General features: G+C 35.6%; 1 protein-coding gene across 2 annotated transcripts in view; it reads left to right on the plus strand.

Moving 5' to 3' along the window:
* CPS1 (carbamoyl-phosphate synthase 1) overlaps positions 1 to 14,002 on the plus strand; it is a 120,800-nt gene that overhangs the window by 14,501 nt on the left and 92,297 nt on the right. For both annotated transcript variants that reach the window (XM_026492031.4, XM_057304518.1), the window contains exons 2-4: positions 7,669 to 7,778; positions 11,074 to 11,218; positions 12,284 to 12,373. In XM_026492031.4, coding sequence (XP_026347816.1) covers positions 7,669 to 7,778; positions 11,074 to 11,218; positions 12,284 to 12,373 — 345 coding nt within the window. The remainder of the gene's footprint in view (positions 1 to 7,668; positions 7,779 to 11,073; positions 11,219 to 12,283; positions 12,374 to 14,002) is intronic.

Here is a 14,002-nt window from a genome sequence, read left to right on the forward strand (position 1 = left end):
CAATCACCCACTATGTGCCAGGCATTATGTTATGTGCTATTGATTCTGTGTTGGACAGACAAGGCAGGCTGTCTGTCCTTGATGTTGTCTGGTGTTGCCTGTAATCTTATTGGAGAAATTAGTCATAAACGTTGACATAGGGCAGTAAATAATAGGTGCAAATTTTTGTTTAGCCTTAATTTGGGAAGGGACAAGTCTTCTAATGCTTGTTTGGTTAATGCACAAGATGATCAAACTTCAGTTTCTGACAAGTGGTTGAGTTTGGGTAGGTAGAAAGAAGAGAGGGCAGGGATGAGGGTGAGAACTTGTGCATATCTGAGTCATTATGGCTCTTCAAGGCTTGTTTTTCTGACAGTCTCCAAAGGCATCTGTAGAGTTGACCTTTAATACACAACAATTAATCACATTTATAAAATCAAAACCCAAACTAAGCAAACACAAAACAAGCCAAAACCGGTGGAATCCATATTTTACCAGGAAGGGTATCAGGAGGGAAGAGAGAAAGCCAAATGACGAAAGGCGGGAGAGATGGTCAAAATTGCTCTTCTCCAACCCAACCACGTTTATCTTATCTCTCCTTCCCTTCCATAGAGCAGTTTTAATTAATTTTTTTAAAATTTTATGTTTTTTAAAATTAAAATTCAATTAATTAACATATAACATATTACTGGTTTCAGAGGTAGAGGTGATTCATCAGTCTTATATAATACCCAGTGCTCATTACATCATGTGCCCTCCTTAATGTCCATCACCTGGATACCCTATTCCCCAGCCCCCCCCCCCAGCAACTCTCACTTTGTTTCCTATGATTAAGAGTCTCTTACAGTTTGTCTCTCTCTCTGATTTTGTCTTGCTTTATTTCTTTTCTCTCTTCCTCCATGATCCTCTGTTTTGTTTCTTAAATTCTACATACAAGTGAGATCATATGATAATCACAGAGCACAGTTTTAAATAGTCCCTAATAGATAGGGCTGTGCATAGATTGGTATGGATGGGGCCAGGGTAGAAGAAGTAATTGAGCATAGTCTATGAATTTTTTTTTTCCCCTAAAGCACCTGCTTTTCTCCAGAAATCAACCCCCTCTATAATTAAAAATAGTTCTTCACCTAGTTAGATGGAAAATTATACTTACTCTTATACTGAATGTCTATATATATTTATAATGCCTATTTTATCTTTCAAAATCCGTGACCTAAGCATTTGCCAAACCCAATGTGATTGACCTTATTGAAATGAGATTCCCAGATAGACACTTCTTGCTGTGCTGCCCCTTGTGCTAAGGTTCCTCTCCTTGTTACCTTTAGTGGACTATGCTTGTTTAGGTTGATAAATGACACTGAGTGGAGAAAAGGGATTGATTTACATTCTATTAACAAAAGCACTTTAAATATCTCTTAATTGCTAAGCTGAAGATAGGTACAGATACAACCTAAAGTTTCTTTTTATATTTCAGCATTTTATTGTCAGTTTGGTTGAGTCAATATGAAAAAAGCTAATAACAACAACATTCAGCTAGTCCTTTGACTTTGAGGCACTTAAATCTAAAATTAGATAGTGAATTAAAAGTTAAGTTTTTTTATTAGCTATGATCTTGAGATTTGAAGAATATTCTTATAATTTCATATGCATTTAATTAGTGATGAAGAATTACACTGTAATGAAAATGAGTACTCAATTAAAATTAAGCACTAAGTGGATCCTGTCACACAAGAAATTTAATTTTCATGAAGGTTTTACTAAGAAAATTTATTGAATATTAGTTAAAGACCCAGAGGGGAAAAAGTAAAATGAAGAACTGTAAAGACATGTGAAAAGAATTGAGACTGTTCATCCCAGCTCAACAACAACAACAAAAAAGAAAAACAAAGGAAAAATCCAAAGTAGCCATCTGCAAATAATGCTCATATAAGCATTCACATTTTGGAGAATAGCTGTTCTCCATGTCTAGTGAGAGCAAACCAAAAATCCTTCATTATTCTACCAAGCAGGGATCAGATTAAACTTGCTTTAGAATTTATTGCATACTTATATTGCGCTACAATGATTGACAAAGAGGTAGGCAGCAGCAAGTTAGACTTCAATTTATACATGTTTATTCAACTAATTTTGGTGATCAAGAAGTAAATAGCTTTCAGTGTACAAAATAACTTTTGACCCCTTTGAGTTCACTTCACCTTACACCTTTCACTTGAATCTTCTATGGCAAATTCATATTTTTAATACCTTAGAACAAAATGAGAAATGCAAAATAATTTTTCTTCAAGATTCATTTGTATAAATTATCTTAAAATTAAACAGAATAGAACATAATTTTCTTCCCATACCCCTATATTTTAGAATATACTGAATAAGGAGAGTTTTCTCATTCTTTGTCTATGTTTGCAAAGTGAAATAGGGAATAAAACAGTTTGTTAAGTAATTCAAGCACTGTCAGCCTCTTTCATGTGAAATGCCTAGTAAATTGATATAAATGATCTTTTGTTTTGAATTATCATGATATTTGTCTTAGCTCCGCACAACACTTATTTGTACACTTACATACAGCACACTCAGTATGCATGTCCTGGTATAGCAATCCACTGATCTTTCCCTTCTTCATGCTTGTCTCGCTCAATGCCACTCATATCTCTTTTCCAGCATAATACCTCCACAGTATGAGACTAAATTAAAAATGTTATAGAAAGGCATTCTTAGTTAAGCATAATGGAAAAGCAACTCAAAACAAGTATTTGCTTATTTTTAAATTCATACCTTGAACAAACTAAAAGCTGAATAATAGTGATAAAAATAATAAAGATTTCCAGTATTATGTTATTTCCTTCAGATTGGCACTCAATGAATCTTTATTCATGCAACAAAAATTGAACAATTGTCTACTCTGTGTCAGGCACTGATGTTGGCCCTGGAGGTATGCCAGTGTACAAAGCAGACCTAATACTCTGCCAAATACACATGAAGTTGGCTTTCCAGTGGGATAAAGCAGACAAAAATAAGACACTGGATGATATGTTAGGAAGCAATGACTGCTATAAAGGAAGAGTGGAGAGAGCACTGGGGGACATATTATAATTTTAAGTAGGAGGGTGAAGGTATGTCTCGCCAAGAAGATGGATGACATTTGAGCAGACTTGAAGGCATCTTCTTCTTCTTTTTAAGAGATTTATTTATTTATTTTGGAGAGAGAGAGAGCACAAGCGGAAGGGGCAGAAGGAGAGGGAGAGAGAATCTCCAGCAGACTCTGCACTGAGCACAAAGCCTGACATAAGGCTTGATCTCAGGACCCTGAGATCAAGACTTGAGCCAAAACCAAGAGCCAGACGCTTAACCAACTGAACCACGCAGGCACCCCTTGAAAGGGTCTTTAAATCTTGGACTTTTTTTTTCTTAAGATTTTATTTATTTATTTGACAGAGAGAGAGACAGCCAGCGAGAGAGGGAACACAAGCAGGGGGAGTGGGAGAGGAAGAAGCAGGCTCTCAGAGGAGGAGCCTGATGTGGGGCTCGATCCCAGAACTCCAGGATCACGCCCTGAGCTGAAGGCAGACGCCTAACGACTGAGCCACCCAGGCGCCCCTAAATCTTGGACTTCAAATTCAAAATTTGACATGATTTTCTTTCATAAAATTTTAAGTTTTATTACTTAAAGCATAGATGGAAAAGAAAGGGTGAATTCTTTTATTAAAGAAAAATCTCCCAAAGGAAATGATATTTTACTTACCTTTGTTATCTCCAGGTGCTTCTGTGATATTCTTGTAGAGGTTTCTTCCTTTCACCATTCATGCACATATATGGCCCTTTTGCTAAATGGAGGGCCTGAGGACATTTGTCCATGTATTTCCAGATCCTAGTGTGGGATTTGGCACATGGTAGGAGCTCGGTGAGTTTTTGACCTGAATGTCTAAGCAGTCTTGTTGGCACATATACTTTTAGTAAATACACAGGGACCGTGTCATGATAGAGGTTCTTTACTTAGTAGAATTCATATTTGGTTACTTTTCCTGACTTTGTATGAATGTACAGGCTTCTCTTCCTTAAGGTTTCCTTTGTACTTTCAGCTGAAAGTATTAAAGGGCTCTGGCAGTAGGCACTTAAATTATCCCTTAAAGTTATGATCTAATTCCTAGGCTGTGCACCTCTTTCTACTAGGAGGAGGCTACTAAAATATCTTACAATAGTCACAAGGTGATTTCTTTTGGATTCGTTGGAATAAAATAGCATTTGGGGAACTATTAGCTAGAAGAGGGGATTCCAAATAATAGCTCTTTGTTCAGAGTTCCTCTATCAATTCATAGATAAGTCAATTGGCACTCATCATTTTAAACTCATCAGAGGCCCATGTAGTTAAGTGGAATATAAAGGATACTATAGGCAATAAACAGAAGACTTGCAACAATATAATGTGTAGTGGGAAAGAGGATTGGAAGATCTATAAAAGCTGCCAAAAAGAACAAAAAAAATATAATTAAAGGATCAAAAAGACATATTGAACACAATCTCAGGGACTATTTCAGGCAACAGTAAATGTCTCCTCAAATATATCTTTAAAAGACTGAAAGCAAAGTAGAAATCTAGTCCCATGGAGAGAGAAAGAAAAATGCCAAGTAGAATTTAGGAACAGGCTAACAGAATTGGATTTGCTTATGTTAATTTTTACCTTTCTTTAAAATAATTAGATGGTGTCTAACCCAGAGATCAGATAATTTGAAATTCTTAGATGAGAAAAGAAAAAAAAGTAAAGTAAACAGATGATAATTTTAGACAGGTATGGCTTAGAGTAGGATGGATAAACTGGTATATAGAAAACAGTTGAAATTTGTAGTTTGTACCCCTTTTGCCAACTAAGTACAGTTATTTTAGGTTCTATCAAAGTTACACATTATTTAGGAAAATGTTTTTTTCCCTCCTTCCATTTTGTGAAAACATGTAGGTTACACATGACTTCCTCAAGAACAGAAAATAATACTTGGAGGAGAAAATACTTTTTTGAGAATGAATTTTCATTACTTGGACCAAAGAGTTTCACTTAGTGAAACATGTCAGAGATACCTAGGGAATTTTCCCATTAAAAATACCCCTACTGAGAACCATCACCATAGACATTTGATTAGCTTGTGACAATCTTTAGCAATACGGTGTTATCACTCTTACTTCCCAAAATCATCAACCTCTGTCTTGAACTGTAAATAAACAATAGTTGTCAAGTTAAAATGCAAAATAAGAAAATCATGCTATGAGAAGTGACAGGCAAAGTTGATTTCCTGTATACAGAAGAATTCAGAACTTGTCATCACCCATACTACATTAATTACTTATTGTGGTTTCCTTTGTGCTGAGTAATTCCAAAAGCTTTTTTTAAAATTAAAATTTAATTTAGTTAACATACACTGTATTATTAGTTTCAGGGGTAGAATTTAGTGATTAATCAGTTGCATATAACACCCAGTGCTCATTACATTAAGTGCCCTCCTTAATACCCATCACCCAGTTACCCCATCCCATCCCCACTTCCCATCCAGCAACGCTCAGTTAAGATTCCCTTATTGTTCCCTATAGAGTCTCTTATGGTTTGCCTCCCTCTCTGTTTTCATTTTATTTTATTTTTTCTTTCCTTCCCTTGTGTTCATTTGTTTTGTTTCTTAAATTCCAAAAGCTTTTTTGGTTTAGTTGGTGAGAAGATAAACCATAACTATTCAAAGATAAAGTATCAAGCTTGAGATCTCGAAACTAGTTCCATAAAACAAAACGATCTCAAAGATTATTTGATAAGCCAAGTAAAGGACAAAATTCTTTTGGCTAATTCTGCCTGCAGACACACATATATGCACTCCCACACAGAAACACATATAAGGTGTGCAGTCCAGCACTTTGTCCAATCTTTCTCAGAAATATAAATTTGAAATTCATGCATGGTGTTTCGGATTTAAAAAAAAAAGAACTTTCCTGTTGAGAGGAGTATCTTAAATATATCACTTTTAATAGGAAATACTAAATTATTTTGTGTGTAAATATAAATTCATGTGTATGCATACCTACACATAAATGATATTTAGGCACAAGGTATATTGGTTTAAAGATGATCAAACACTACTTTATACATTAAAGAGCAATCATTACAGTGCCAAGAAATTCGTGTACTTTGTACCTAAAAGAGGCACTGTGTTTCCACAGAGAAGACTACTATAGAAAAGTAATCAGGTTTTTCCATTTTAACACTTGAAAAGCCGAGTTGCAAAGCTAAAGGAGCATAGTAACAAAAGTCTAGAAATCACTTACTGAGCGTCTGCTGTATACCAAGGTTGGTGTGTGTGAGTGTGTGTGTGTGGTGTGGTGGGAGTGGGGATGGATGGCAGGGTACAGAAGGATTAGGCACTATGAGTCCAGTCCTAAAAATGTGAGAGAAAGAAAGTAGAGAATTCCTATGTTTCTCTTTAATGGCTGCACTTAATCTTTGCAGAAAGAACAGCACACTGATCTCTCTTACTCCAACAATATCAACTCATGGCCGAATTTATTTCATATCCCTACCTATTTGCCCTAACCCCTGAATATTTTAAAAGAAATCTCAGATATCATAGTATTTTATCCTCAAGTATTTCAGTATATATCTTTTTTTAAAATGACTCTTAAATATAAGCACAATGACATCTTAAATCTCAAAATATTATGCCAAAAATTAATAAAATTTCCTCAATTCTTGCAGAGATGTTTTTCTTTATAGTTATTTTTAAAGACCATTTTCACTTATTTCTCCCTGTAGTTTCTTACAGAGTCTATATTTTGCCTCCCAAAGAGTAAACACATTTCTCTCTTCCTTGACTTTTATGGAAATTGAGATTTGACCTAAATTGCTTCAACAATAGAATTTAGAGTATTTTTGAAAAGTGGCTGATGCCTGCTTCTTGGATAAGTTTCTTCATTGTCCCTCTTCTTAGGCCAAGAATTTTATAGAAGCTGGTTCAAAGATTAGTATGGTAAAGTAATCAAATTTAGAATGCCTCTAAAGAGAGAACCAGACATGGATATAATTAACTCTGCTAAAAAAAATATAATGTGATCTATTTTTATTTGTTTCATAGGGCTTACTTTTGTATCAGTATTAATAGAGTGATAAAGTTTCGACTTCTTTATGATCTTAAAGCTGGTGTGGAGGGGCAGCCCTTGGGACAACTCCATCAAACACAAGAGCTCCCTGGAACACAATTTGATGGATAATCTTTAAGATTCCTTCTAGCTCTAAACCGCAGAGTGATGATGAGCTGTGTACAATATACAATGTTTTTGCAAACTCATGAACTTCCCTTAAAGCTATACTTGAGCAAACCTATGGAATATTAAGGGGAAAAGATAGACACATAGCATTTCAGCTCAACTGAAGTATTTCTGGATTGTCAATAATTCTACAAGTAGACTTAGAATAGACAATGTATCAACATGCTTCAGTTCCTCTTTCAAGCAAAACAAAATAAAACACCTGCCCCTGACAAGAGCCATACATCTGAGGAAAAGTGACAAGGAGCAGGACAGAAACTCCATATACAGGCAGTATGGTTTCATCATATATACTGGATATTTATTTAATGAGTTTGTGTATTGTATCTTTGGATATTTTTCAACTAGTTGTGCCTCATATTTTGTATTCTGCTAAGATTCATGCATCTGTTTCTTTAGGCACAGACAGCACACATTGTCCTGGAAGATGGAACTAAGATGAAAGGTTACTCCTTTGGCCATCCATCCTCTGTCGCTGGTGAAGTGGTTTTTAACACTGGCCTGGGAGGGTGAGTAATGTTCATGTTCCAAGGTTTTCTTCTGCCTCTGTGTGGAGGAATAACTAGATGATCTTACTCATGGTGGGAAGCTGAAATCATCACATCATAATAAGACTACATGTTGTCCTGACGTTGCATTGTGCTTGTAAGTAATCTATTCCAGCATAGATACAAATGCCTCCCTGCTGCAGTAAATGAAAGAGAACGTGGACACTGGTATTCCCGTGAAAATAAAGCATAAAATTAATTCTAGAAACCCAGAGCCCAAGGACACAGGTCATATGAGATTACTAAATGGCTTCTGTCAGGGAAGGTATGGGTCTGATTAAGGTAAATATCGGAGCAAGGAGAAGGACGGATAGCACACTCCAGTGCCATCCCTTTAGCGAAGTTAAGAATCAGCCTTGCACATCTAATGTGAAGTACTATAAGGAGCTGAGAAAGTTCTTAGGTAGTCTGTGTAATTTCACATGATAGTAAGAAAGGTGAAATAACAGATACATTTATTGTCTTAATCAAAGGGAGAGCAGGTTCATAGATCTGATATTTTCAAAATTTATCAGTTGAGATCCAACTCAGTGTTTAAGATCTGCTAATTGATGTGCGGCAACAGAGCTCAGAGCTGCTGCAGAAATCACAAAGCTGTTCTTATCAACCAACAGATGTCTGTTCGCTGGGAACCAGGAGGCTGAAGTTCTGGTCTAATTTTCAATGATAACGGATTGTGCGATATTGACAAAACCACTTAATCTTTCTGAATCCTAGTTTCCACATATAAAAATGAGGGGGCTGGATTAAACAGTAATTTATATCTGGGATTAAAAAAATCTATGAGTCTTTTAAAAAATATGACTGGGTGGTTTCAAGAGATTTCCATTAGAGATTCTATGGACTAAACTTCTTTAAAGTACTGGATAATTCTTTAGGAAAATCCAGTTAACCTTATAAAGACAAGGAGACATTGGGTTAACTGATACTGAAGTTACCGACTGGCCATTATATTATTAACATACATTCTTCTCTAAACTCTTGGCTCTCTGTTTGAAATGAAGAATATTAGCTGGGTTTTAAAGTAGTTCCACTGGTGAGAACATTAAATTACAGTGTATGAAAGCTGTTTGCAAAGTTTTACTTCACCAGGCAATTATTTAAGCTTTTTGACAGCACTAATTACTGGCTGTGTTAATATACCTGCCAACAAACAACTGTTTAATATAGATCAGAATGATGGAGGGCACTAGAGTTTTCTTCTCTGTGATAGATTATGGGTAATAAATCTTGTCACATCACAAAAGTCAAACAGGACCTGATGGATTAATTTGCCTCTAACACTACAGTTCTCTAGGACAAGCCATATTTATTCATTCACCAGAGAGAGTATTGTAAGCATATGTTTAAAGGGAATGGCCAGTTCTTTTATGGAGAGGAAGAAGAGAGGGAAGTAAAATTAAATTAATTAAAGATGTTTTTGATGCAGGAAAAGGCATTCATTAATAAGATTAGTCCACAGACCCTATTTTCCATTGAGAATTGTTGCTTTCATTCATTGTGTGGCTCACTCAGTAAGGTGGTTGATAATTAAAGGGGTTATTTTGTTTTTCATCTTCAAGAAATGCATTTATATCGCGTGTAAGCCTTGGTTAAAAAATTATCAGTTCCTGACAGGTGAGAGGCATCTGAGAAATTAGCTGATGGAGGTGTGGATAAATATTACAGCACCCTAGTCACCTCAGGGGTTGCTGAGCTGAAAGACTAAGTGTTTTGTTGACAAAGGTAGTTCTGGGAGGAGTTTGTCTCGATGGGGTTGAAGAATTTATGTTGACTACTGCCTGAGTTGAACTTTATTGGTTTCAAGGTTGTTGATTCTGTCCCCCCTCAGCACCTAAATTCATTATCAGTAGTAATCCACAAGAAAGATTTGGTTTAACTCTTCCTGCAGAAAGTGAAAATGTGAAAGGGAGGGTGGAGGGTGGGAGGGGTAGGGGGAAACCTCATTTGTGCTGTATTCCAGTGCTTGGAATAGCTACAGATAAGTCCTGGTATTTACTGGAATAATGTTTCTTAATATTAAGAATAAGAGTGATATATATGCATATATATATATATATATCATAAACTTTAGAATATATGTGTTTTTAACTTTAAAATGAAGACCTAATGCATGTCTTCCTAATTCTACATCAGTACTTTAAAATCGTTATTTGGCATCTTTTGATTTAGAAGTCAGAAGGGCTTCAGGTCAATTTTTGTGGGATTGATTTTTTTCTAAGTTGGTAACTCTCAAACTTATATACTTCTTTCTAAAGCTGTTTTAAAAATCAACTATATTGGGTAATTCTTTCATAGAATGTGTGTATTCTTATTTTTCCCCTTCTCCAGACTTTAAAATAAAAACCTACAGCCTTTATGTTATTAATTCTGCCACAGAAATTAACTCAGTCATTTTAAATGTTGAATGAATTTTAATAAACAGAGACAGCCATGCAGTCACCAGTGATGTAATCAGGATACTCTTCAGTTTCCTAAAAGATATTTTAAAAAACTTAAAAAATTTTGACAATTCATATTTTGGTGAAACCAGCAGGCTTTAATAGTAAATATCAGTTTGGATTTGTGTCTGGTAGACAAGGGAAAACTTCAGGATATCTGAAAACTTTAAACAAACCATCTCTTAGAAATGAAGACCCTATGAAGGAATTTTTTAAGGAATTAAAAATTTTTAGAAGTTGAGGGAATAAAAATTATATGAGAATATGCCTTAGTACTTATGAGTCACTTTAACTTAAAAGCAGAATCAGACCCACAAATACAGAGAACAAACTGATGGTTGCCAGAGGGAAGGGGGAAGGGAGGGATGGACAAAATGGGGGAAAGGGAGTGGAAAGTACAAGCTTCCAGTATGGAATGAATAACTCACAGAAATAAAGAGCACCGCAAAGGAAATATGATGATGCTGTAATAATAGTCTTGTAACATGACAGTTGGTGAGCTATGTTTGTGGGGAACAGATTATAACATATAGATAAGTTGAATTACTATGTTGTACGCCTAAAACTAATGTAACAATGTAACCTATACTCAAATGAAAAAAAAATTCTTAAAAAGTCAGTTTGTCTTTTCATATCCGTCATAGGATAGGATACATTTTCATATTCTATCATAAAATTTCTTTAGATTTGCTGAAATCTAGACAGCCTTATAGGATTTTAATCTCATGTTCTCTAATTTTCAAGGATTCAATAATTAAAAGCATGTATGTAGATTGCAGGTTTTTTGTTGGTAATTTTTTGGCGTCTTTACTCAGGTACCCGGAAGCTCTTACTGACCCTGCCTACAAGGGACAGATTCTCACCATGGCCAATCCCATTATTGGGAATGGTGGAGCCCCTGACACTACTGCACTGGATGAACTGGGACTTAGCAAATATTTGGAGTCTGATGGAATTAAGGTAGTGCCAGTGATGACTATTTAAAAAGTCTCAATTTGGGGCACCTAGCCGGCTCAGTCGCTAGAGCATGAGACTCTTGGTTGTGAGTTTGAGCCCCACGCTGGGCATGAAGCCTACTTAAAAAAAAATTATAAAAAGTCTCAACTGAGGGGGGGGGATAGTTGATTTATTTTTATGAATCTAGGCTGGGCAAAGTTTCTCCTCAATACTGTAGTACAACCCATTAAATTCATGCTCTCAACCTTATTCCTATGTATTATGAGAATAATTTTCAACATGACATTATTTTGAATTTTATTTTTCATGGCACTTTGCATTTGTTCTTAATGCTTTGGATGAAACTTGGCTTAATTTGGAAAGATGTTGTTATAAGTCTAAATGACAAGTATGCTACCAGAAATGGTGATGAATTACCTTTTAAAAGGTCTTTGGTAATCAACTCTGTATCAACTATTTGCCTTTTAATCTTATCCTATTTAGGGGAGGAATAAAAGATAGTTTATATGCCAGTGTAAAAGTAAACACATTAAGATTTCCTAATCAAGATAAATTTGGATAGCATTGGAAATGTGGACCATATAAACGATTAAAAAATGTATACTCTAAATTCATCACTCCATTTTTTTTTTGCCACTCTATTTTTGAATGACTTGGACTGATCATTTAGCTTAATTCTATTTCTCACCATTTTCCCCGTATATCTCAGTCTCCTTTAAATGTAGATTAAAAATTATTTATTCTTCATGTACATAAATAACTAATTATTAGATTATTGGTAAATGCCATGGAGAAAAAGTACCAGGGTGCTGAGATGTGGGATCTAGCTGTCATAGGATTTGACAAATGGGTAAGACTATTCTTCGACGTGGTAATTAAGATAACAGTGATGTATTTTAAGAGAAAAATGTTGATCATCTTTTTTCTTCAAGTCTCCAGAATTTTAAGCCTTGAATCAGTGGATATAATAAAGCTTTTTAAAAAATTGCAAACGGATTTGTAAACAAGTCACAAGAGTTGGATAATATTTGGTGGTCACCCCTTTAAAACAACTCTCTGTCTTTCTAGGTTGCAGGTTTACTGGTGCTGAATTATAGCAATGACTACCACCACTGGCTGGCTACCAAGAGTCTGGGGCAGTGGCTACAGGAAGAAAAGGTGAGAAATATGCAGGCTGACTTGTCTGGACCAATTCCCTTCTGAACACCGAGGGCCACATATTTTTAGTTTAATCCACTAGGTGGCACTTACACAGGCTTGGTAGCATTTCTCTTCGGGGAAAGGGCCTAGAGAACGTTTTAGAATTTTTTATTTTCTTGAACCACTTAATTTTCCCATCCCCTTATATCCACAATTGTGATATGTAATTTGAGTCATGGGTTCTCGGACCAGCTTTACTGGTAACTAGCTGTGTGATTTTGTGCAGATCTTGTAATTATACCATAGTTTCTAAATCTTTAACTCTTGTGAGGATAAACAGATTGCTATTCAGTTTCTTTTGGCTTAAACATTACAACTTTGTGACATATAATTAGATATAATCTTATTTGAAGTAGTAATTAAAAAGGGTTATAAGCCTTACCTTATACTTTCCTTAGTTTAAGTATTACTTTTCTAACCAAATAAGAGAATTCTCTGGGTTTGAATGCCAGACGTACTTAAAGTTAAGGGACCTGCCACATTTGGCTTCTTCTCCAGTGTTGCTGTAGAAGTTCTCTGTTGCTGCGGAGCCTCTAACTGACAGAATATTATTTATTCTAAGAAAGCTCTGCCCCACCAATGGGCATCTACTTATTGGGGCTAAATGTTGCTCCTTTCTGACAAATCAAGAAATCTTGATTTTGACTTCCTGGGTGTCATTCTTTCTAAATTTTAAAGGGGAGAAGAAGGCATCTATATCATCTGAATCACGACTGTTTCATTCTCAACTGTTATCTGAATTTACTTCTATTACCTAGACAGCTAATTTTTGTAATGGTTATTTAGGAGACCCTCACGTTAATGTTTCCTTTGTGTCACGAGGCAACTCATACTAGAGCTGCTCTGCGTCAGAACTAATGGTTTGAGCATAAACTTAATCCACGACTTGTTAGTTCGTTTTTAAAATGTGCTTTGAATCTTCTTTCATGATCACAGACACATAGAGTAGAAGAGGGTCTAAGATAGGATAGGGGCGTCTGGGTGGCTCAGTCAGTTAAGTGTCTGCCTTTGGCTCAGGTCATGACCCCAGCGGGGAGCCTGCGTCTCCCTCTCCCTCTGCTCCTCCCCCCACTCATTCTCTCAATCTCTCTCTCTCTCTCACTTTCTCTCAAATAAGTACATAAAATCTTAAAAAAAAAAAAAAAAAGAGGGTCTAAGATAGTAACCAGTTCACCTCCTTCTGTGTACAGGTGAGGAAAAACTCCTTGCTCAAACATCACTCAGATAAATGGTAGAAGAAAAGAAATTAGAACCTGTTTCACTGCTTCCTATCTCATTGCCCTTTTATTTTACCACATGTGTCTCTATCCAGACTACTCAAAGAAAAGAAAACAAATGGTGGTATTGCCTGGTTTCCTAATTGGGTGGGTAAATCTTATTACAGCCTGACTACTTAACAAGCATCCTCAGAAAAATGTGTTGAGTGTCTCGTAGGTAGCCAGAACATTTGGCTCAAAACGTGGATTTGCATGTTATTTACATATCATTGCTTATGAAGTTCACAAATTCCATTATTTATATATATACATAAATACATGTAACGTGTATAAATATATAACATTACCTATTTAACATCCTGTATAAAAA

This window comes from Ursus arctos, unplaced genomic scaffold, assembly GCF_023065955.2.
Source record: "Ursus arctos isolate Adak ecotype North America unplaced genomic scaffold, UrsArc2.0 scaffold_1, whole genome shotgun sequence".
Classification (NCBI taxonomy): Eukaryota; Metazoa; Chordata; class Mammalia; order Carnivora; family Ursidae; genus Ursus; species Ursus arctos.